Here is a 24,099-nt window from a genome sequence, read left to right on the forward strand (position 1 = left end):
GACAGGAGCGCCAAGAGCGATCTATAAGCCTACAGGGGTCTTTCATGTATTTGGCCAAGGAAAGTGGCTATTTTGGAGTCCAGCTCCGGGGTGAAGGCTACTTTCCCCTCCAAAGTGGATCACGGACACTCTGCTCTCAAACATCCCCTAGCCTCCTTATCCAGGGGCTTGCGGAGGTGACCGGCCACGAACTTGGCCACCTTGTCCCCAGGTGTCCAAGCTGCTGACCGAGGATGAATAATTTCATCTGGGTCCAGCATGCCTGCACTATTCTGGGGTAACGTGGTGGAAGCACTGACCGGGCGCCAAGACCGCGAAGACCCCTCATCCTCATTTGTATCTCCTGGTGAGTCCCCGTCATGAGTCGGGGAAGTTTGCGCGGGAGACTCAATAGGCCCCGGGGCAGGAAGAGGCGCAGGGGGGGACACAACCACCTCAGCTAGTAAAACGCTTCTAAGGCGCTCAAAAGCATCTTTATCCACCCCCTGCGCCTCTTCAGGATCACCCACCGTGCAACACTTCTTTGGTGGCGGGGGACCCTCCCCAGAGATTGGGTTACTAGCGGGGCCCGGGGGCCCTAAGTGGCCTTGCGCCATTTTGGCGCAATCCCGTACAATGCAGTCCGAACGGCGCTGTTCTATGGGACCCACAACTTCATTTACACACCTGTAAATGGAGCTGTCCACAGCTTCAAAAAAATCGTCATCATAGGGGAGGTATTCCTGGACCCTCTCCTCCACATAAACATCCCCCTGTTCCATGGTGGCAGACAACAGAAACCAATGAATCCAACAACGGCATACTCGTCAGGTCTAGAGGTAACAGTAGGGCAATTCACAATCTATCTAGAGGTGGCAGCCTCAGGTGTTTCAAAAGTCTGGTAAAACCAGAAGCCAATGTGGGCAGACCAAAAGGCTGCAAGAATTTAACATGCGTAGTAAAACCGCAATCGAGGCTGCACTTGCCTCAGGAGTGCGCAGGTCCTCAGCAGGCTGACGTGGCCCAAACCGCCACCCAGCGCGCTAAACAAAGTAACCGCGCAAAACTCGCCAGAAGGCGATAAACGCGGCCGAGCTGCAATTCCGAGCTGCAATGCCACACCTGAACACCCCGAAGGGTGTTCAGGTGTGGCAGCAGGGACAAGGCTCATGGTGGTGCAGCTCACGCAGCGCGGCTCCGCATCCGAGGAGACCGTGCCGTGGGAGCAGCGAGATGTGTGAGCCCCCCTAGCGGGCTTGTGAAGCACCGCAGGAAAAATGGAGACGGCCGCGTAAGGAGCGCAAATGCTCCCACGGTCGCAAGGAATCTGCAACGTCAAAGACAGTAATTAGTCAATGAAGTCTTCCCGGGCACTGTCCGTTACAGACCCAGTGCTCTGGGATCACAAATAACCGCAATGAAGCAAATAAAAGCGAATCCAAGTAAGAGATAGGAAAAACGACTTAACTGGCTGCGAAGAAAGGATGGACACTCAAAATGGAGGACCTATCTATCCAGCATGGACACTGTGGAAGGACTTGTTATGTAGCATACCCGATGGACTTATGGGTTTTGTAGTCTGGGTTCAGACTTTTGTTTGTTTTCTTGGGCCTAAATGAACTTTTTTTTCTGATGTTATTGGGTTAAAGTCATTTATATTGCTTTTATGGCTGCCGTTAAATTTGTGTATTAATTAAAGTGGAGAAAGAAAAGCATAATCAGAGCCTCCGGAACTGACATAGAATCCAAATAACTGACTAACCTTTCCACCACTCAAATTACTTTCATATTTCACCATACTAATTCAACACTAATCCTTCTTGGGTTCCAGAGTAACGTGCTACTCGCCGAAAAAGCGCTTTGACGCCTCGTCATGGGTAGTAAGCGCTATATAAATGCAATTACTATACAATTACAATACCTAATATGTGACACAAGAGGGCTTGTAGGTAATGTAGGCTTATAGTGTGAGCCGGTGGAGTTCCTGAAGTATTGTTATCAAGTTGTTCTTTCAAATCCCTTTGATGAGTCGGGCAGCTATGTGGAGGATGCTTTTCAGTTGTGTCATGTGAAAGTCTGGAAAGTTGGTAAGCAGGGTGTTGACTCCCAGCTGGTCCACCACCAGAGCATAGTTGTGTTAATCACTGGGCAGAAGCATGGGTTAAGTTGCTTTCATCTGACTTGCCATAGGAAAGTGTGACACTTGCTGGTAGCCACTATGTCCTTGAAATAACATAACATAACATAACGTGTATTTGTAAAGCGCACGTTCACCCCTAACGGGGTATCTTGGCGCTGAAAAACAGATGTTTATTGTTACCCAACTCAATGGTACTCATTTTATCGACCTCAGATGGATGAAAGGCTGAGTGGACCCGCCGGGATTTGAACCTGTGACAATGAGGTCGAACAGAGGCCTCTGCAGTGGATGCATTAATCCACTAAACCACCAGACCCGGACCTAAAAACCTGAAAGGGACAGATGTCTAAGGGGAAGGGCCCTAGAACTGGAAGATGAAAAACAACCTATGGGGCAAGGACAAATAATTCAATGAGAAGACAAATGTAGCTTAGAAGAAAGAATGAGTACAAGACAGGCTTGAAAAATAACTTGCAAGGCTGTAGATACAAGATCCAACCAAAACAAGGAAAAGGCTGGAAAAGGTAACAAAAGTGCAGGCTGAAGGGGACAGGATCGTGGCAAACAAAACTTGACTCTGTTGCTGTGCACTGATGATCCAGTTTTGTGCCTGTTATACCTTTATACCATAGAAGCTCGAAATGATCCGGCATAGGATGCGCAGTGGCAATATTTGATTGGTTTATCTTAAAAACAAATAGTACACTGGCTGCTATTTGAGAATGAGGAGCTTGGTCATGCTAAATGCCCACCCTGGGTAACAGACGAACAGTGCTAAGAAACAAGCTGCGGAATGGATATCACACCACAAACAGCCCAAGCAGGACCGTTCCTGATAAGGTCAAGACCCAAACTGCCAATCCTGTGTCATAGAGGGGCCCACAGCCCAGTAGAGTAGAAGCTTTGCCAGCTACCCTGAAGACGAAATCCTGACGATCAGGAACATTGCTACCTCACCCATCTACTAGGCACCCTGAGGCATGTAAGTATCCACCACAAAGAACTCCCACTCTCAGCCCCTGAATGTGCTGCACAAATGTGACCTGGCTGTGCTCCTTTACTCCAGCATGACACAAATGTAAGCTGAGGCGGGGATGCAACAAAATGCCTTTCTGATGTCCAATTTTGGAAGCACCCCTTAGTTTTTTGAAGGAATAGAATCTACTGTCAAGCGAGAGTCCTCTTAGTGATGGGGTAAAAGTGAAAAGTGAGAGGCTTGGAGCAATCCAAGAGTTGAAGGGTGGGGCCATGAGACATTCTCCCACTTGAGTGAATTTGTTATCACAGTTGATTAGAATAAACTCACTTTCCAAAAACTTAAAGTAGTTTTTAGACATCCAGGCTTCAAGTTTGATATTTTTGCACTGACATAAGGTAGAACTGCGTGCCACTTGTGCCTCAATGTTCTCCATGATATTCTCACACAAACTTTCTACACAAGTACCCCATTCTGGCACATATAAAAATATAATATGTTGCGGTCAAGAGAGACTCAACTCCACTAGCACGTTACTTAGATTTGATCTAATTTCACTTGATCAATAACGAATGGCGATTCTCCAGCGTAAGTTGGGCTCTCTTTTTGATCCCTGCTCCCCCCGCCACCAAATGTGCTTTTGCATGCTATTGAATTGATCAACCTGTGGCGTAATCATGTTTTTAATTCTTCGCTTGCCTCAGGGTTGGTTCCTAGAGGTTAGAAACAGATAGGGTTCATTTCTGTACTGAGAAAACCTATGGCTGATCCGTAATTTACTCCATCCATCACAGTCGTGTTTCCGTTAAAATCATAGTAGGAAAACAGACTTATTGGAACTTTCCCATGAGGTTAAGTTCCGCCTGGATCAGGGCCAGATGGTTACACTTATCCTGTTAAATCTGTTGGTTCTATAGATACTGTTTCTCACCAGATATTACTAACCAAACTAGCTTACCTGTGTGTCGGTGGCACTGCACTTCATCAGTGGCTTCAGTCATTTTTATTGGATAGACAGCAGTCGTTATATTTGGAGCCATTCTGTTCAGCACCTATAGCAGTGAAACATGGCATCCCCCAGGTGCCACTTGTGTACCCAAATAACACTGCACTCAGAACGAGGCCCTTAAAGAGTTTCCTACTATTGGAGATGAGGATCGGATTGCTTTCTCGGTTGCTGACTAGTTCAGGTTGTTATCACAAAGCAGCATTGTTAAGTTTTGGGAGTATGTTGGTGTTTTAAAGTTGATGAAGGTGGACATGTGACGATTTTCCATTAAAAGAAAGCAGTAACTGAGGTTGAGGTTAGACTGGTATCCCTCCTCACTCCAACCCCATCATATATAATTCCTTTACCAGTTTTGTTGGGTTGAGATGAATATTCTGAATAAGAATGTAGCTTGAGTGATTGATGAGTGCTTTTCCACAAGAATTGCAAAAGACTTTGAAAGCTCTGCATTTTTCTCATAGAGTCTGGAAATCCTGTGGAATATGGTAACTCTTGATGTCAAGGGCATAGTTAAGCCTTAGCGAGTCTTCTACATTTTTGTTGTTGTTGGTATAGCATTACTGACAGCTGAGGTAGTTATTAACAGTGGTCATTGGCCTTGTCCTCTCGTGGACATAAGGTAGCTCTGTTAGATGACACTTCTCGAGTCTATCTAGAAGGTCAATTTTTTATTAGTTACTAATTGCTGTCCCAGAAAACAGATTGACATATTCTGTGACAGTCCAGTGAAAGCTTCTCGATTAGGATAGCGAGTGGCCTGGAGTTAAAGTTCTGGATGTAGTGAGCACCTGCGGTTGTTATGAGCGATTAGTTTCCCTGAGTGGACATTCAATTATTGTTGTAGGTCTATTGCATTAAAAGTTTAATCTAGTGCGTAATGACATCTTGCCGTTAATTTGGAAAAGTGAAGGTGGGAATACATGATCACACCTAGCTCAACAGCAGGAGAAGTAGAATTCAACATTCCATGGCTATGCCATGGTGGGTGGTCGGGTCTATGACAGTAAAATGACATGGTACCCACTTGTGTATGAGTGAGAGTGTATAAGCAGAATGTTCTAAATAAGGAGAAGTCCAGCCACTGGAAACCTAGCAAGGCTGGTAAACTGTGTAAGAATTCTAGCAGGTTGGAAGAAAAGGTCTGGCATTTAGGTTGGGGACATGTCCTATACAGTGTTCTTAATGGAATTGTGAGTGGTGCTGCAACCAAAGCTTTGAGTGCTAGTTGCGTTACTGGAAGTGTGGCAAATACTTGCTGGAGTTTGGATACTTTTCTGTGGGTTGGTCTGAGGTATTACCATTTGAAGGTTGCTTTAAATAAGCTAATTGAAATATTTTAGCCATCTTGTATTTTTTAAAATCTATATTATTAGCCATGTTATATGCGACTGAACTTTCATCCAAGTCTTGAAAGTAGAGTTAGAGCATTGACTTCTCTGCCATAGATCACAAAACACTTCTTTCAAGCTAATAGTATGCACTATTTAGTATTGCACCTAGGTCTTCTAAATTCTTTCAATATCTCCCATAATTAAAGGCCTCTTTCATTGGTTCACAGGGGTTTTCAGCAAATTGGAAGGTAATTATGCTGATTTTATGATCCTAACTAAAATAAGTCCAGTTTTCAAAATGCTGTTTGTTTGCAAGATGTTTACTTAAGCAATGCTATTTCAGTGTCTAACTTTGTTTTTTAGCTGATGATTACATGCTATCTGGAAATAAGGGATGCATCTCCGAAGAGAAGAACGCTGTTCATTTATCGGTAAGAGCATGGCCACGGTTGCATTTAAAATATGCAAATATAAACTTCAGAAACAATAGAAGTATTACAGTGTATTAACAGATTAAGGGAAGAAGAAAGAAAACTTTGAAAATTTGTGAAATGTTTAAACATATTAAAAATTATCCAGACTATGAAATCTCTTTGAAAGCAACAAGAGGGTCAGGAAAAGTACATTAAGAAGGAAAATTGGATAAGCAGATATCACCACGCCCTCCTGTACATTCATTAGAAATACACAAACAGCCCTTTACACTGCTCTTGTTTTACTGCCGCAATATAGGACACAGTAAGAAGCTGTTTTCCCAAAGACATTTTTTGAGTTTGTGCATAGGCTTTTCATTGTCTCTGATTTCAAGTTTATAAAGTTATCATTATAATCTATAAGTCCTACTGGAACACACAACTATCTACTTGCAGTGCTGAATTGTCCATCACCGGTGTATTCAGAACTTACAAGAAAAGCATTCTAAACATTACTTGAAGTTGTTAGGGAGAAAACCTCTGGGCACCAAGTAGCTGGCTTCTCAATTCTTTTCACCTTAAATTAACGGCAATTTATTACACCTCAAAACAAACTTGAAAAGGACATGCATGAGATTTCCCATACACTTGTTCTATGGATTTTCAGAAAAGATATTTTTCTAGTTTCTCTCTACTTATACGTATGTGTTCTCTCTGTTTACTCAATTACCTTTCTCCTCTTGCCGTCTGCCATGTCTTAACAATTTGCAAGTGATCTGAAGTAGCTATTGTATCATGCAGCCTATACTATTCAAATAAAGTACATTTTATAGGTGTGGCCCTATGTTTCTGACTGACTAGTGTGGGATTCGTATGCATTAATGAAGAATGTGCATTATTAATAGTGTGCCGAATAGTAATCTACACTCTAATTCACACACGTACCTGTGCATGGCTTTTTTCCTGGCTTATGCTAACAAGACCTCAACTAGGCCTCAACACCATCTTGTCTAACAAAACCTCAACTAGGCCTAAACACCATCTTGTTCAAAATGAATGTCACTATCACTGTTTATTATTTGTACTGCACGTAGTTAAGCACGTCTTATTTGTTTATTTCTGAATGACACTGTTTGCAAAGAAGACTGTTTAGCATGGACTCAATAATGCTAAATTTCTCCAAGAGTATTTTACTGGCTCACATTATTACATTCATTCACAGTTGTTCACTGTTGTTAATGTAACTACTTTGTTCTGACAATACCAATCCAAGGGTACCCCCTATAAATTGTTTTAAGGTCTGGGGGAAAGGGGGAGGCAAAAGTAACCGACACAAAAAACTCCCACTAGACCTATATTGTTTTTATGAAGGCTGACTGCAGCTCTTTGGGACTATTCACAATTACGACATAACAGTGGCGGCTGGTGACATTTGAAAGTGGGGTGGCGTAAACGTTGGGGATGAAAGTTGCACAGAAAGCGAGCAAGGCTCGAAAGCCCGACCATCATAAGGAGGGTTCTAGGGTTCTGCGCCTGTGGAATTTTGAAAAAAGAGTGAGCAAATAGTGCATTTTAAAGCAAATTTGCGAAAGCAAGATTTATGAAGCACAGTGATAGTGAGGACTTAAACTATTTAAACATGTTGCACTTAACTACGCCACTAGTACATATATATTAATTTACATTAGCTTTATAAGAACCCGTCTGACATGATGTAGCTGCTCTGTAATAGCAGAGTATTTAGAATCATATATCTAAAACTGAACAGGTCTTTCCTTTTCCTAAAGACGGTAGGAAAACCTAAAGTTTAAGTGAGTAAATATGTGAAAAGGAATTATAACAAAAAAGATGGAGTTCGTGGGTTTAAGAAAGAGCGGGTATATCAGTGCTGGATTGCTCACACTGGTCACTGTTCCCAATTACACATTTATTCACACTGTAACACCGTGACAACAGAACTCATGGCTATGCGGCCATGGAAAAGAGAAAAACTATGTAATGAACAGTATTAAGCTCCGAATGAATTGAAGCATGACAGAAACAGTGAAAAACATCCTATCTTATTGGTATTTTTGGATACAGAAATACAAATTTTCAGTCGGTCTCTGAGCTAAAAGTAAAGACCGCGCTGACGTTTTGCATCTGTGTTCTGACGCGGCAGAAGTAGCCCAGGCGTACTGTTCGTGTAGATTGGATTTCGCAGAAGCTCACACTATCAAAGCTTTGTTAACGTACGCACATTGCCAGACATTATATCTGTCATAATTACCTAGGACTGCCATGATGCCACAATCTTTCTACATTCACGTGATTTCTGGCACCGCCGCGCTCAGTCATGCAACACCGTCACCGTGGCCTTCAAACTAAGCCATGCTGCGTCATTCATTTACCAGGGAGCTATCACTTTTTTTTGCCAAGTCAAGCGCAACATGCCAAACTGCGGCAACATTTTCAGGGCTTCCCAATTCTATTATTTAATTGCTGCGTGTTTAAACAAGCATGCCCATAAACCTGCTGCAGGCAAAAACATACCCCAGTAGCCACGCTTATAGTAAATGAACCATCCAGACCTTTCCTGCTGCCTTCAAAAATTGACCCGAAGCTTTCCCTATAATTAATTTTAAATAAAGCGACTCACCTACTTGGAAAGGACTCCACTCTGCTCTCACTCCACTGCGGTCTGCCTCATGTCATGTGCAGGACCACTGCGCCTGAGGCCTAACTTTGTGAGGCGTTTACCATGAGGAACAAACAAACTGAAAGTTCTTGAATCGGACATTGCACTGAGGCAGATGCAGCCAGCAGGCTCGCGGGAGGGGGAGGAGCCGCGGGTGGGGAATAAAAAAAATGAAAAGTTATATTCGAGGCATATGAGCTGCAGATTACACACTTTTGCATAGATCGCCATCTGGTGTTGGGGCCGGATGTTTGCAGTTTGTTTTTCCTTTTGGAAAGTCTTTGGAAGTCACAAGGTCGGTGACTCCTCCCTTGGTTCGTATTGCGCATGGGCTTCGGCTCCATCCTCAGATTGTTTTTTTCCGCCATCGGGCTCGGATGTAATACTTCGCGCTCCGGTTCCGAACATTCCAGTTCGACGATCGAAGCGGAATCCTCGCTCTCCACGGTATTGTTTAGATACTGATCTCCTCAATCACCTTCTTCTTCAACGCACCTTCGATTCCAGTCATCGACGGCGGCCTTCGGGCCTATCCAGGCTCCGGTCCCGGCTGATGGAAAGAACTCCATTCAAGAAGTGCCCTCGATGTGGGTCCAAATTCCCCCACACTGATCTTCATGAGGTGTGCAACCTCTGCCTCTCCCCTGAACACGAGGCTCGAGACTGTCCCGCCTGCAAGTCTTTTAGATCCAAAAAGACTATTCGAGACCGAAGGGCCAGACGAAAAATGGCGCACTCCTCGACCTCCGTTCCAGTCGACATCTTCGGGGACGACGTTGAAGCTCCGGGACACCAGCACACCGAAGAGGACCTCGTCAGTGCTTCCGAAGCCGACGACTCGGATGTGGAGGACATCACCCCGGCGCAGAGGGTCGTGAGTAAAATACCCCCTCTCACACCCGCGCCGACACCCAAAAAGGCTTCGGTCACGTATTCGCCTTCGGGCCTAGGCAAGACCAAAGACACTGCTTCGAACACCCCACCTTCGGGCCCGGTGACGAAGCCAAGTAAGCCTTCCGGCGGCTTGGGCTCGAGCCAGCCTGCCAGTGGTGCCGAAAAACACCCTTCGGCACCGAAGAAAAGATCGGCCTCTACCTCGACACCGAGCTCCACACCAAAGCCCTCGGTTTCGAAACCCAGCCTCTCGGTGCCGACCAAACATCATAAGGCCCGACACTCCCGTGCCGAAGCCTGTATCGGCACCGAACAAAAAATCGGAGGTTCCCAAAAAGCACGGCACAGACAAGCCTAAGAAGCCGTCGGCCCCGAAAACGTCGGCGCCGACCGAACAACCAGTGTCGCAAGAACTTTTTACACCGGATCCTTTGCAAAAGACACTTACCAAGGATCCAAAAACTGGACATTTGGCACTGTCTTCTAAAAAGAGACAATTGGACTGTGCTACCTCCCCTTTCAGAGTGCCTTCCCTGCCTCCTCCACCTCCTCCACCCTCTCCACCTCCTCCACCTTCTCCACTCCGGCCTCATCGCTCTCCGACCCCGTCTCCAGACCATGATGATCAGGGGGACCCATACTACGACCCAGCAGTTGTGCCACAAGACCCCACCCCTACAGGATCCCCAGACCCCTGGGATGATTATAATAATCCAGACATATCAGATGTCCCACAAGATGACCTATATCCATCCAGGCCATCGCCACCAGAAGACTCACTAGGTTTTCACCACCTACTTCAGAGGGCGGCACATTATCACGGGGTAGAGCTACACACTGACTCAGTAGAGGAAGATTTCCTCCTAGATACCTTTGATACACCACATAGGTCTACTGCTATACTACCTATGCTCAAAGGGGTAATAAAACATGCGCCAGAGGTTTTTAAAGACCCAGTCAGGGCTAGGGTCCTAAACCCACGCATAGAAAAGAAGTATAAAGCTGCCCCTACAGATCCTGCCTACATCAAAGGGTCAGCGCCACTGGATTCCCTAGTGGTATCCACCGCAAGAAAAAGATCAAATTCCCAGGCGTCAGGCGAAGCACCACCACCTGACAAGGAATCAAAGCTCCTGGACGCATCAGGAAAACGCACTGCGTCACAGGCAGCTAATATATGGAGTATCGCCAACACTCAAGCGCTATTGGCCAGATACGATAGAGCGCTTTAAGATGAACTAGAAACCATCATGCACCATCTCCTATAAAAATATAAAAATAGGGCCAATGAATTAATCCAAGAGGGTAAGACCATAACCAATACCTCTATACGCTGTGCCTTAGACGCAGCAGACACAGCTTCCAGGGCCATTAACACCAGTGTCCTACTTCGTCGACACGCTTGGCTGAGAGTTTCAGGCTTTAAACCCGAGGTACAAGCCTCCATATTCCATCCGTTCGATCAGGAACATTTATTCGGTACAAAGATAGATGAGGCCCTCGAGAAGATGAAAAAAGACACAGATACGGCGAAATCTATGGGAGCCCTACAGTCACACCCTCCTAGACGCTCCTTTCGCCGCTCTTCCTTTCGGGGCACGGGCAGAGGCTACTCTTCAGATAGCGCGTCCACGTCCTACAAATCCCCTCCTCAGTCCACCTTCACAAAAGGTTATCAAAGAGGCGGATATAGAGGCAACAACAATAAAGGCAGAGGCAAAACAAATACCGCCCGCTCTGCCACACCGCCTACCTAATGATTTGCCCCTGCTCCCCCCAGACCATCCCACTCCGGTCGGGGGCAGACTAAAAAATTTCCTTCACGTCTGGGAGTCCATCACATCAGACAAGTGGGTGACCCAAATTATTCGTTCAGGGTACTGCCTAGAACTCACATCTACCCCTCCAACATTCCACCCAGGCAACGCCCAATGTCACAAGAACATTCCGCGTTACTAAAACAGGAGGTGATCTCCCTCCTACAAAAACACGCAATAGAACAGGTCCCCCACCATCAGCAAAATGTAGGGGTCTACTCCCTATATTTTCTGATACCAAAAAGAGACGAGACTCTACGACCTATCTTAGATCTCCGGCCTCTAAACACATACATACATTCGGACCATTTTCACATGGTAACACTTCAGCAGGTACTTCCGCTCCTCTCCCAGCACGACTTTCTCACCACACTGGACTTGAAAGACACGTATTTTCACATTCCGGTACACCATGCCCACAGGAAGTACCTCAGATTTGTAGTGGAAGGGCAACACTACCATTTCAAGGTGCTCCCATTCGGGGTCACAACAGCACCACGGGTATTTACCAAGTGCCTAGCGGTAGTGGCGGCATACCTCAGAAGACAGCACATTCACGTCTTCCCGTATCTGGACGACTGGCTCATAAACAACCAATGTGTACACCACACCGCCACTACAATCCAGCTACTTCACCAACTAGGCTTCACGGTGAACCTCCAAAAGTCCCAACTAACACCATCCCACATAAAGCAATACCTTGGTGCCACCATAGACACCTCAAAAGCCATTGCCTACCCCAATCCGGCAAGGATCGCAAGCATTCAGGCGTTGCGTCAAAAATTCATACTTCAACACTCCCTCCCAGCAAGAGTGTTTATGCAACTGATAGGGATGATGGCCTCTTGCATTTTTATAGTGCCTCATGCAAGACTCCAGATGCGTCCACTCCAAGAGTGCTTAGCGCGCCAATGGAACCAGGCCCAGGGACAACTGACAGATCTGGTGTTGGTAGACAGTCGCACCCATCGCTCTCTGCAGTGGAGGAACACCACAAATCTTTCCAGAGGTCGACCGTTCCTGGACCCGGTTCCACAAATAATCCTGACAACAGACGCATCGCTCTCCGGCTGGGGAGCTCATCTACTACAATCATCTGGAGCTACTGGCAATCTTTCTAGCCCTAAAATCCTTTCACACACAGATTTCAGGCAAGGCAGTCCATATCCGCACGGACAACATGACCGCCATGTACTACATCCAAAAACAAGGCGGCACACACTCTCCACAGCTCTCTCAACTAGCACAGAGCATATGGAGATGGGCAATTCCACACAAAAGTTTTCTCCTAGCCCAACATGTCCCAGGAGTCCAGAACACCATGGCAGATCTGCTCAGCAGACAGATGCAGCAGATCCACGAGTGGGAACTTCACCCGCAAGTTCTTCACCCGTTCTTTCAAATGTGGGGGCATCCACAAATAGACCTATTCGCCACCCACGAAAACAAAAAATGCCCAAGCTTCGCCGCCAGATACCCACACCCATTGTCCAAAGGCAATGCAATATGGATGAACTGGTCAGGCAAATTTGCATACGCCTTTCCACCTCTCCCACTAATTCCATTAGTGGTGCGAAAGCTACAACAGCACTCCCTCACACTCATTCTAGTAGCGCCAACATGGGCTAGACAACCATGGTACACCACGTTGCTGGAACTCTCAGTAGTGCCACACCAAAAATTACACCTCTCACCATGCCTCCTAACCCAGAACCATGGAGAGATCAGACACCCGGACCCAGCTCAGCTCAACCTTGCGATCTGGCTCCTGAAATCCTAGAGTTCGGATACCTTAACCTTCCACCCGACTGTATGAATGTTATCAGAGAAGCTAGACGTCCTACCACTAGAGCTTGCTACCCTGCCAAGTGGAAAAGATTTGTTGTTTATTGCCATAACAACACAATCAACCCTCTAGATGCATCCATACAGCACATCATATGCTACTTACTACACATCATATGCTACTTACTACACCTACAAAGATGTAACCTAGCATATACATCCATTCGGCTACACCTCGCAGCAATTGCCGCTTACTTACAAAACAGACAGCACCTATCACTTTTCAGAGTGCCTGCCATTAAAGCCTTCATGGATGGCCTAAAACGAATAATTCCCCCTAGGGTGCCACCCTCACCTGTGTGGAACTTAAATATAGTGCTCACAAGGCTAATGGGACCGCCTTTTGAACCCTTGCATAAATGCGAACTGCAATTCCTCACATGGAAAACCGCTTTCCTGGTAGCCATCACCTCCCTTAGAAGGGTCAGTGAAATACAAGCACTTACTATACAAGAACCTTTTCTCCAAATGCACCCGAACAAGGTTGTCCTCCGTACCAACCCAAAATTCCTACCCAAAGTCATCTCACCCTTTCATCTAAACCAATCGGTAGAATTACCGGTTTTTTTCTCGCAACCTCAAACTGTTGCAGAAAAAGCTCTACACACGCTGGATGTTAAAAGGGCCTTGCTTTACTATATCCAGAGAACACAACCTTTCAGAAAGACAAAACAACTGTTTGTCTCTTTCTCTCCACCTCATAAAGGCAACCCCATCTCTAAATCAGGGATAGCAAGGTGGATTGTAAAATGCATACAGATTTGCTACCACAAAGCAAAACGCACGCCATCTGTTCCCCCTAAAGCCCACTCTACAAGAAAGATAGGGGCTTCTATGGCTTTTCTAGGGAACATCCCATTAGATGATATCTGCAAGGCAGCTACATGGTCAACACCGCACACTTTCACTAAACATTACTGTGTAGATGTGCAAACCAAGCAACAAGCTAGTGTGGGCCAGGCTGTACTGAAAACACTATTTCAAACCACTGCAGCAGATACCGGTGGTCGCCGCTAAGGTTGGGAACTGCTATATAGTCTATGTAAAAGTGTGTAATCTGCAGCTCATATGCCTCGAACGGAATATGCTACTTACCAGTATGCATCTGTTCTTGGCATGTAGAGCTGCAGATCTACACACGCCCACCCGCCTCCCCGGCTACCTGTATCTGTTCCAGTCTATCTTATTTAGATACAACACACATGGGTTTCTTTACTGTTATTACTACGCTCCATCTTTCCCTGTTGGCGAAAAACAATCTGAGGATGGAGCCGAAATCCATGCGCAATACGAACCAAGGGAGGAGTCACCGACCTCGTGACTTCCAAAGACTTTCCAAGAGGAAAAACAAACTGCAAACATCCGGGCCCAACACCAGATGGCGATCTATGCAAAAGTGTGTAGATCTGCAGCTCTACATGCCAAGAACAGATGCATACTGGTAAGTAGCATATTCCTTACTGGCCGCGCCGCCTCCGCTCCGCACCTGGCCGGTGTAATGGTGGTGCAGCCGAAATCGGATTCCGGTGTTCCTACAGGAACCAGCCAGCAGGCAGCCTCCTTCCCCGGCCCTGAGCCAATCACTACGCCGCGATGGAAGAGTTGTGATTGGTAAGGCGCAGTGGAGAGTGCCCCAGCCGGGCCATTTTCTGTATGTAGGCTGCATGCAGCAGCCTACATAGAGAAAAGAGAGCGTGCGCATGACTGGGCTGGTCGGCCCTGGGGCTGACCAACCAGCCAGTACCCACAACAGTGGGCAAAGCCACTCTCACCCCCCCCCCCGCCTTCGAGCAGGACCGATCACCCGCGCGCCCACAACCAGGCGCACCAGGCACTTCTGCTTTCTCGCAGTGCGAGAAGCAGAAACATAAAATGGTAGTTTTACCATTTTATGTTTCTGCCTTCTCGCACTGCGAAAAGCAGTGGGGCGACACCCCCACGCCCCTATGGAGGTGCCGCCACTGCGACATAACAAGCTCACAATTTCGATATCTTTTTTATTTGATTATTCAAAATAATTTTTTCATCATTTGTATCAACATGAAAAGAGTAAAAAACACTTTTAAAAAGTCCAAATTTTTTAATGGTTTGATGAAAAAATGGGTATGTATGTTGACGTGATAGGCTAGTATGCAAGTGTGGTCAATTATTAGGGGTTGTACAATTGTAATGAAATGTGACAGATGTTATTGTCCATGAAAGAGGAAAATATACATGTTGACCTTTTGCATTAGATGAAATTGTTGGATATTTATATTAAAAAAAGTGTTTTTTACACTTTTTCATGTTGATACAAATGATGAAAAAATTATTTTGAATAATTGAATAAAAAATAAAAAAGATATCGAAATTGTGAGATTGTTATGTCCTAATTGTGGATAGCCCCAAAGAGCTGTAGTCAGACTACATAAAAGCAATATAGGTCTAGTGGGAGTTTTTTGTGTTGAACTACTTTGTTCTGACACCTCTGGATGATATTATTTCAGTCTCTCTGAATCAATATTCACGTAGTGAGTTAGTTCTTAAGTGGTAAGGTGTGTATGACGATTTTTTATTCTGATTTGTAGAAAATGTATATTTCTGCTCACACCACAATAATTCTGCAGTTTTTGTACTGTTCTGTAGGGAAAATTGGTTACATGAACCCTCGATTTCGGGAGTATACCAGAGACCTTTCCTATGCTACTAGGGATGCTGTCTCATTTCCTTGTGTTGCATATTTGGGACTTCGTCTGTTTTTGATTTTGCCTATTAGTCTGTATAGTCCTATTACTAAGAGCATTAATGGCAATGACTTTATGCATTCAAATGAAATATACTGCATCTGAACTTTACTATTCCTGTATTTACCTATAGCATTCTTGTACTAAACCTTCATATATTTTCTAATTCCCACATAGCACTCACTTGTTGAGCCAGTCTTTTCCTATTTGATTATATTTTGATATGTTGTTTTGTACCTTATTTTAGGGGCACATACAATTTTAGGGGTACAGTATGCCCACACTACTGTGTGCATTATCATCTGCCTTGCATACTGCACTCTGCTAAGAAAAGGATCCCCTTTTTCCACATTTCCCAAAGACTTTTATTGAAGCCAATTTTTTCTTAGTTAGGCCCAATACATTGCAGTAAACAACCTACAATTCTGCAAACATCTGAAGACCTAATTGCTTTGTTTATGAGCCCACTGTCCGTTCTGTTGTATTGAAGTGCACAAGCACTTTCAAGAGATCTCTGGGTTGAAACGCTATACAAAAACTAATAGAGTATAAACTAACAACTCAGTAATTTCAGTCAGACTCATAATTGATAACTGTTTTGCAGTTATGCAACCCATGTTCATGTCCAGCTGCATTTTGAGCTTCAAGCATCTAGATTGAAAATTAGATTGAGGTCAATCAATCCATTATGTCACCTAAGTTAGTAATTATAACAGCAAGCTATGTGTCTGGCTTCTGTGTCCTGCTAGTGTGTCCTCCATCCCCCACTATTGTGATGTACATTTGTTAGTGCTTTTAAGGGTTTGTGCTAATTTCACTACAGCTTATGTATCAGCATTTGCATTCCAATATTTATTACATTGATCTGTAGGTTAGTCTTGTAAACTGCTACACACGCATTCCATATGTATTGCTCTCCAGTTTGAGCATGCAGTTTGGAGCTGCCAACTTTTTTAAAGGCTAAAATTTACCTGCATTTTTGCCATCTTCCACCGCTTCTATGCTTGGTAATTAATTTCTACAAAAGGAGAATGTGAAGCAGTCAGATGTTGGAGTCCGTGAAGGTTACTGTAATTATTCTATGCTTCACCTTGTCCATAAATTCCCAAAGAGCCTATTTTACCACCTGTGCAATTATGTCCTCTTTATGTGGGGCCTCTCTTGATAATGTAGTCTGTTTGTCAGGATTTGATCTCCCTTCTGCATTGCCAGTGTTTCTTCTTGCCCCTGTTGCCCCTGGTCGTCTAGCCTAAAAAACATTACAAAAATGTTCAATCGTCACCAGCAACAGATATCAAAGCTGCAAAGGGAGAACTCTGCACTGACATGGACCTTTCCATTCCCATGGAACGCTCACTGCTTATTTGCTCCAAATTCATCTATTTGTATTTCCATAAAGCAGAGAAGATTTACCCATTCTGGCGTCCCATTCTTATTTTGCTAGACTCATATAAGTAACACACAGAGAGCTGCTTTGGATCAGTCCTGTTCACCCATTACTTGTTGGAGTGCCATTTACTGTTTGGATCATCCACCTGACTGCATACACAAAGTGGGGAAATGCATCAGCCCCATTTGATCTTGAGCAATTGCTTGGGTAGTTATACCATTCACAGTTTGTATCGTCCCTCAAGTCAGCAGTTCGGTGATTGGAGTGTCACTCTTTTTGAGCAATAGTATTTTGCCCCTTTGTATCCACGTTTGCCTTAGGAAGAGTTGAGCCCAACTAGGCAAACAGTCCACCTCAGCGTAGTTTGCAGCTGCACTCGGGGCTTTTCCAATGCTGTGCTGCAACAGCAACGACCGGAGGAGTGGTTTCCACTGATGCTCCGTGACATGAAGTGAACCTGATTGCATCCTTAGTTTTCTTCATGTCTCAGTAGTAGCTCAACGACTACTTTGCACCCAAAAGAGTAAATCCACTTCAGCATCTTTCCTTGTTTCACACATGAGGAATGTAGGAAACTGGGTTTTTGTTGCTGTACCCCCCTACTGTTTGCCTGGTATTTGATGCAACTTTGACTGAAGTGTACTAGGTTCCTGCTAACTAGGTCCCCAGTACCAGTGTTCTTTCCCAAAACTGTACAAGTGTCTCCCCTCAACTGGTAAAACCTTTAGCACCCTCTGTAAGTCCCTAGTAAATGGTACCCTGGAGTAACTAGGGCTTGACGTACTAAAGAGGGCCCCTAGGGCTGCAGCACAAATTGTGCCACCCTAAGGGACACCTCACCAAGCACATGCACCACTGCCGTTGCAGGCTGCATGTCTTGGTGCAGACAAGAGAGAAAACACAAAATGCCACACATCTCTGTGTGCCATGTCCCCTACCTCTGCATGTCATATTTGTAAGTCACCCCTACAGCAGGCCTAACAGCTCTAAGGCAGGGTGCTGAATATTACACGTGAGGTCATACCTACATGAGCAGATATGCCCCTGTGCTGGCCATTCCTATTACTGCCAGTACAAGTGACCAGTGAAGCCAGCTTAAAACGTGCTGGACACTGGTGAAAACGAGTTCGCCAGCTACATGATAGCTTCACTGAAAATAGCGATGTTTGGTATCAAAAAATCTCATATTGGTAAACCCACACTGATGCCAGTGTCTGATTTACCAATACCTGCACTCAGAAGGCACCTTAGAGGTGCCTCCGGAAAACCTGCTAGCCTCTGGTGTACTTGCTGACTGGTTTCTGCCAGGCTGCCATCCAAGACGCCGTTCTGACCTTCTAGGGTGAGAGCCTTTGCTCTCAGGAGACCCAGAACAAAAGCCTGTCCGGGAAGAGGGTGTTACACCCCCTCCCACAGGATGACCTGCTGATTAGTCGCCTTGGGCTGGCAAGAGTCAAAGAAGCTGCCTCCTTTGGAATGCGAATCTGGCTTCCCTCATTGGAGAGGAAGCCAACCCCCCTGTCGAGAGCCCCCTTGATGTCTGGACAGGCAGTAAAAGTAGCTAGTCAGGTAGGTGTGCCACCTTCAAGCTAGCACCACCCCTAAGGCGGGCTACTGTGAGATGGACACGATTCTTCAGTAGTAGCCATCTTTGTGATGGCACACTCAAGAATTCTGGGTCATGGTTATGCCCAATTCCCACAGGAAGTGATCATATATGGGGAGTAGTGACCCCAAAGGTCATTAGCCCATTAACTACTACCATACACTCCCCTAATGCCCCAAAATTCTGTATTTAGGGTAGCCCTCGGCACCAGAGAAGCAGATCCTTATGGCTCGAAGAAGAGCTTCAAAAGCAGTGAGGAAAGAAGAAGTAACTGACCTGGTACCATCCTCCCTACCGAACTGTCTGCATCCCTCGTCGAAAAGTGCGCCAAAGTAGATTCGTCCTGCAGTTGACTCCAGCAACCTGGGAGGACTGCCTGCCTTCGAAAAACACTCAAGACCTCCAGTGAACAGCGGACCTGTTCTGAAGAAACTCCAAAAGGGAAGACTTGACACCTCCGGAACCGCCAAAATCCGACACCCGAAGGCACCATTGCACTCGTCGCCTCCCACCCAAGTTCAAGTGGGCCACCAATGTCAGCAAGATCCTCCAGAGCTTGAGTCTATTGTGGTTTTACCCCTCCTGGACTCCCTGACGTCGCCTGCAGCCTCTGCACTCAGGCCCCCTCAACCGCGACTGCTCCAGTAAGGAAAAACCGGATGCCTAAGGTGACAGTTGCGCTAAGGACACCTCTGCACCTGTCGTCCCTGGGCCTTGGAGAAGAGGACCAAAGGTGTCCCCACCTGAGCATGCCAAGGCCTCAGCCCACTTGCTGTTTCAGCCTGACTGGCCTCCCGGCCAGAGCTTCAGCCTCTTTCCGCAGTGACCAATCTCCATTGAAATACATTGGGCTCCCAACGCTGTTTTGCACCCTGCCACCCTTGTGCTGCTGGTGGTGTACTGCTGGTGCTGCCTTAGAGCTTGCACCCCACTCACTGTAACTCCTGGAGACTGGACTTGTAAGTCGCTGTACTATACCTATTTTCAGAATTTGTTCTTCCTTCCATAAAATAACATTGCAGAACTCTGAAATTGCACTGCGCCACTTTTTAAAGTGAAAAGAATGTATATTTTAAAACGTACTTACCTGAACGATTTTTCTCTGATGCTTAAACATATATAGGGATACTTGCTATTTTTATAAATTGGCGTGGATCTCCTTCTTAAGTTGTGTGTGTCAATTATCAATCATTGTGTGTATTTGGCGTGGCTTGGCAGCCGACGGGCATGGACGCGTGAGCGACGAGCTCCGCATCCAGCCCAGCCATAAATCCTGAAACGAGTGTCCCCCGGGCGGTTTGACGCTCCCGGAGGGCTCCCCCTGCCACCTCGGGACCCCTGGAGCAGTCAGACGGAGCGGACCGCGGCGCAGGGGGCGGACGCAGCGACGAAAAGGTGACGGAGGCGGGCGGCCGCCGGCCATCTTAGGCGGCCTCTGAGGGGACGGGAAGCAGCGGCCCACAGTGCAGGCGGAGCGGGCCGGAAGTGAGGCTGCATCGGCCGCGAGCGCCGGAAGTGCCGGCCTGGTCCTGCTGGAGAGTGGCGGCGGGGATCACCATCGGTGCGAAGCTTGGGGCTGAGGGGCCAGCAGTAGAGAGTGACCTAGAGGCGGTGGCTGCATAACGGAGCAGTGGCGACACGGCGGAAGGCTCTGGGCTGGTGTCGGCGACGGAGGACCTGGGCCTGGGGCGCCCGCAGCGAGACGCCACATGCTAGGTGGACCAACGCGGTGGGTGCAGTGACCCCTTGGTGGTAGCGGCTTGACTGCCCACAGGCAGCGGACGGGCGGTTCTGGCCCCTGGGTGGAGCGACGACCCCGACGCCCCTCGGAGGACGGGGGAGAGGGCCGGACGCGGCCCGGGGCTCAGCGGCTCTAGCGGCGACTGGTGGCCCCCCCGTTGAGGAGCCTGGTGAGCAGAAGGAGGGCGCTGGTCTCCCGGTGGACTGCAGACACGGTGGAGCGGGCCCCTGGGGCCGACGAGGGGGTGCGCTGCCCGCAGGTCTGGGGAGCAGCCCGGAGGCCGCCTGGGGAGAGCCGATCGGACGCACCGCCTGGTCGGGAGCATGGTCAAGCCACGACTCAAGCCGGGAGGGCAGTCGGTGGAGTCGGCGGGGGACCCTGCCGATGGCGGCAGGGGTGGCGCTGGCGCCGAATCTGCGGCGGGCCTACAGCAGCGACAGCTTGACCAGATCTTGCAGGCCATAGCGGACACAAAAACGGCGCTGCAGAATGATATCGCCCAGGTATCCTCGGACCTGGGGCTGCTCCGGGCGGATCACAGGAAGCTGGTGGACAGGGTCAAGACCACAGAGGACAGGATGGACCGGGTGGAGCCAGCGCAGAAGGTATTGGAGGATCAGACGGCGGATCTCCTACGGCGATTGGTGACTTTGGAGAAGAGGGCCGAGGATGCTGAAGGGCGCAACCGCCGCAATAACATTCGCGTAGTCGGGCTACCGGAAAAGATCGAAGGGGGAGATATGATAACCTACCTGGAGACCTGGCTGCAGGAGGTGGTGGCGCCCGAGGGACTCACGCGGTTCTTTACTCTGGAGAGGGCGCATAGGGTACCGGCCCGCCCCCCGGACCCGGGCAGGCCGCCCCGGCCGGTGGTGGCCCGACTGCTGCATTACAAAGACCGGGACATTATCCTTCAGAGGGCCAGAACTTCGGGACCTTATCAGGTAGAGAACGCTCGGGTCTCTATTTACCCGGATTACCCCATGGAGGTGCAGCGCAGACGTACCTCATTCCTGGCGGTGAAGAAAGCACTGCGGGAAGAGGGGCTGCAATACTCTTTGTTGTTCCCGGCCCGTCTCCGAGTGGTGATGGATGGGGAAGCGGTCTTCTTCACTGACCCTGCAGCAGCCTGGAGTTGGTTGGAGTCGGCCAGGCCCCGAGCGACGGCGCATGATGCTGGAGAGGGGCCACGGGGTACTCCGACGAAGGCCCGTCGCACCAGACGCAACAGGGCAAGGACAGTGGGGGCCCGATCTCCGGGTGCGTCCCAGACGGCACTGGAGAGGCGAGCCGCGCTGAGGGCGGTCTCTGTGATCTCCGGGGCCACGGCCTCCCAGCCCAGCGAGGATTCGGGCTCTGGGAAGGGCACGGAGGACTCCCAATCGGATGGCGCTGTCGACGAAGTGGAGGAGCTGCCAGATGTTACCCCGGGGACGGCAGATGGAATGTTGGACGCTTGAAGGTTTGGGGAGTGCTTGGGCCCTGAACTATGGGACTTGGGTTGGGAGGACTGGGTACGTGTGGAAAGGGACACTGCTTCGGGCTCACTGGGGCCTACGGAGGGCCGAATAGCAGGTGGCGCCCATGGCTGGACGGTCTGGAGATTCTGGGGGACCCCGGGGGTGGGGGTGGGGGTGGGGGAGCCTGCGGGGGATGGACTGCTGGGGGGGGTGACATTGATGGAGTCTGGGCATGGATGCTTTGGGGAGGACCACTGTCCACCCGTCAGGCGTAGAGTCACCACCTCAACCTCACGGACATAGTGAGACTCTGGTGGCTACCAGAGTATTTGGTTTCTGTTTGGGGGAGTATTTGGATGGGTGACTGCGGTTTAGAGCCTGTTCTGGGGAGGGGTGGGGATTCGGGGAGTTGGGGTGTTTTAGGGAGTCAAGGGATTGTCAGTGTGCCTCGGAGGGGTAGGAAGGGATGGTTGATCCGACGATGGGATGGGGACCCCCCTTGAATTGAGAATTGTGACTTGGAATGTGAGAGGGCTCACCTCTATGGTGAAGAGACATAAAATCCATGCATATTTAGTGCGGAGAGGGGTCCAGGTAGCCTTCCTTCAGGAGACCCACTTAGATAAAGAGGAGGGGAAGGCATTGCAGCGGCGCTGGCGGGGCCAACTATACTACACCACCTTCTCGAGGTTTGCTCGGGGGGCTCTGATCTGGGTGAGAGCAGGTGTCCCTTTCCAACCCCTGATGACATTGGTGGACCCGGAGGGCAGGTTTGTAGCAGTGCAGGGGCGGCTGGATGGGAGGGACTTGAGCATGTGTAGCGTATATGCCCCTAATGTAGACCAGGCGGCGTTTTTCTCTAGGCTGTCAGGGCAGTTGGCGGCGTATTTGACGGGGCCGGTTGTGCTGGGAGGGGACTTTAATTCTGTCACGGATGTGGAGTTGGATAGATCCCACCCCCCCCCTGGCACAGTCGGCGGTGCGTCGGGTGGCCACTGCTCGGAGTAGCTGGCAGGGCACCTGGGGTCTGGTGGATACCTGGCGTGCTCGTCACCCGCTGGACAGGGATTACTCATTCTACTCTGCCCCCCATGAGCTGTATGTCAGATTGGATGGTATATTGTGCTCCTCGGACGTCCAACCGCTGATGTGACATAGTGAGTATCTAGCGAAAACTCTCTCGGATCATAACCCCTGTCAGGGGGTGTTGCAGTGGTCCAGGCAGCGGCAAGCTATTCCCACATGGCGTCTTAACCCCCTGCTCCTGGAGGACCCGGTCTTCCGGGCTGAGGTTAGCGACTGCTTAACACAATATTTCGAGCGAAACTCGGGTACGACGGCAAGCCGGGCGACGGAATGGGACGCGCTCAAGGCGGTGGTCAGGGGGGTCTGCATCTCGTCCACGGCTGGGGTGAGGAAGTCGCTGCTGAAGGAGGTGGAGGGGGCGGAAGCCCTGCTGCGGGCGGCGGAACAGGCGCATCAGTCGGGGACCGGAGAGCTGGCTGCGGTCGCTGAGGCGCGCGAGGCGGTGGCGGTGGCGGTGGCGGTGGCGGTGGCGGTGGCGGTGCAGGTGGAGAGGCTCCGCTGCTTTGACCCTAAAGGCTACCTAATGAGAGCGCACGCGGAGCGTGATAAGGTGGGATCCCTCTTGGCTTGGTTGGCGAACCCGGCGGCCCGGGGGGAACCGATACTGGCCCTGGCTGACGCGGGGGGCGCCCCGGTGTATTCCCAGAAGGGGATAAATCAGCAGTTCGCTGGTTATTATGCTGGGTTATACGACAGCACCATGGCGGGGGAGCCGGAGGGCCTAGTGGACTTCTTATTGGAGGCCCGCCTGCCTCGCCTAGACCCGGAGGTGGGGAAAGAACTTGGCGGTGCCATTTCGCTGGGTGAAATTCGGGCGGCGATTCGACATATGGCGCGCCGGAAAACCCCGGGGGCGGATGGGCTGCCTGTCGAGTTCTATGCGGCGTTTTCGGACCTGTTGGCCCCACAGCTGCAGGCCCTCTACAGCGAAGCTTGGCGACGTGGGCGTCTACCCGCCTCTGCTCGGGAGGCGATTGTGATCCCCTTATTAAAACCCGGAGGGAAGGCCGAC

General features: G+C 48.7%; 1 protein-coding gene across 1 annotated transcript in view; it reads left to right on the forward strand.

The window, feature by feature from the left end:
* HCFC2 (host cell factor C2) overlaps positions 1-24,099 on the forward strand; it is a 248,832-nt gene that overhangs the window by 85,678 nt on the left and 139,055 nt on the right. The window contains exon 9 of the mRNA XM_085653253.1: positions 5,799-5,866. Within this exon, the coding sequence (XP_085509379.1) occupies positions 5,799-5,866 (68 nt within the window). The remainder of the gene's footprint in view (positions 1-5,798; positions 5,867-24,099) is intronic.

This window comes from Triturus cristatus, chromosome 4_1, assembly GCF_964204655.1.
Source record: "Triturus cristatus chromosome 4_1, aTriCri1.1, whole genome shotgun sequence".
Classification (NCBI taxonomy): Eukaryota; Metazoa; Chordata; class Amphibia; order Caudata; family Salamandridae; genus Triturus; species Triturus cristatus.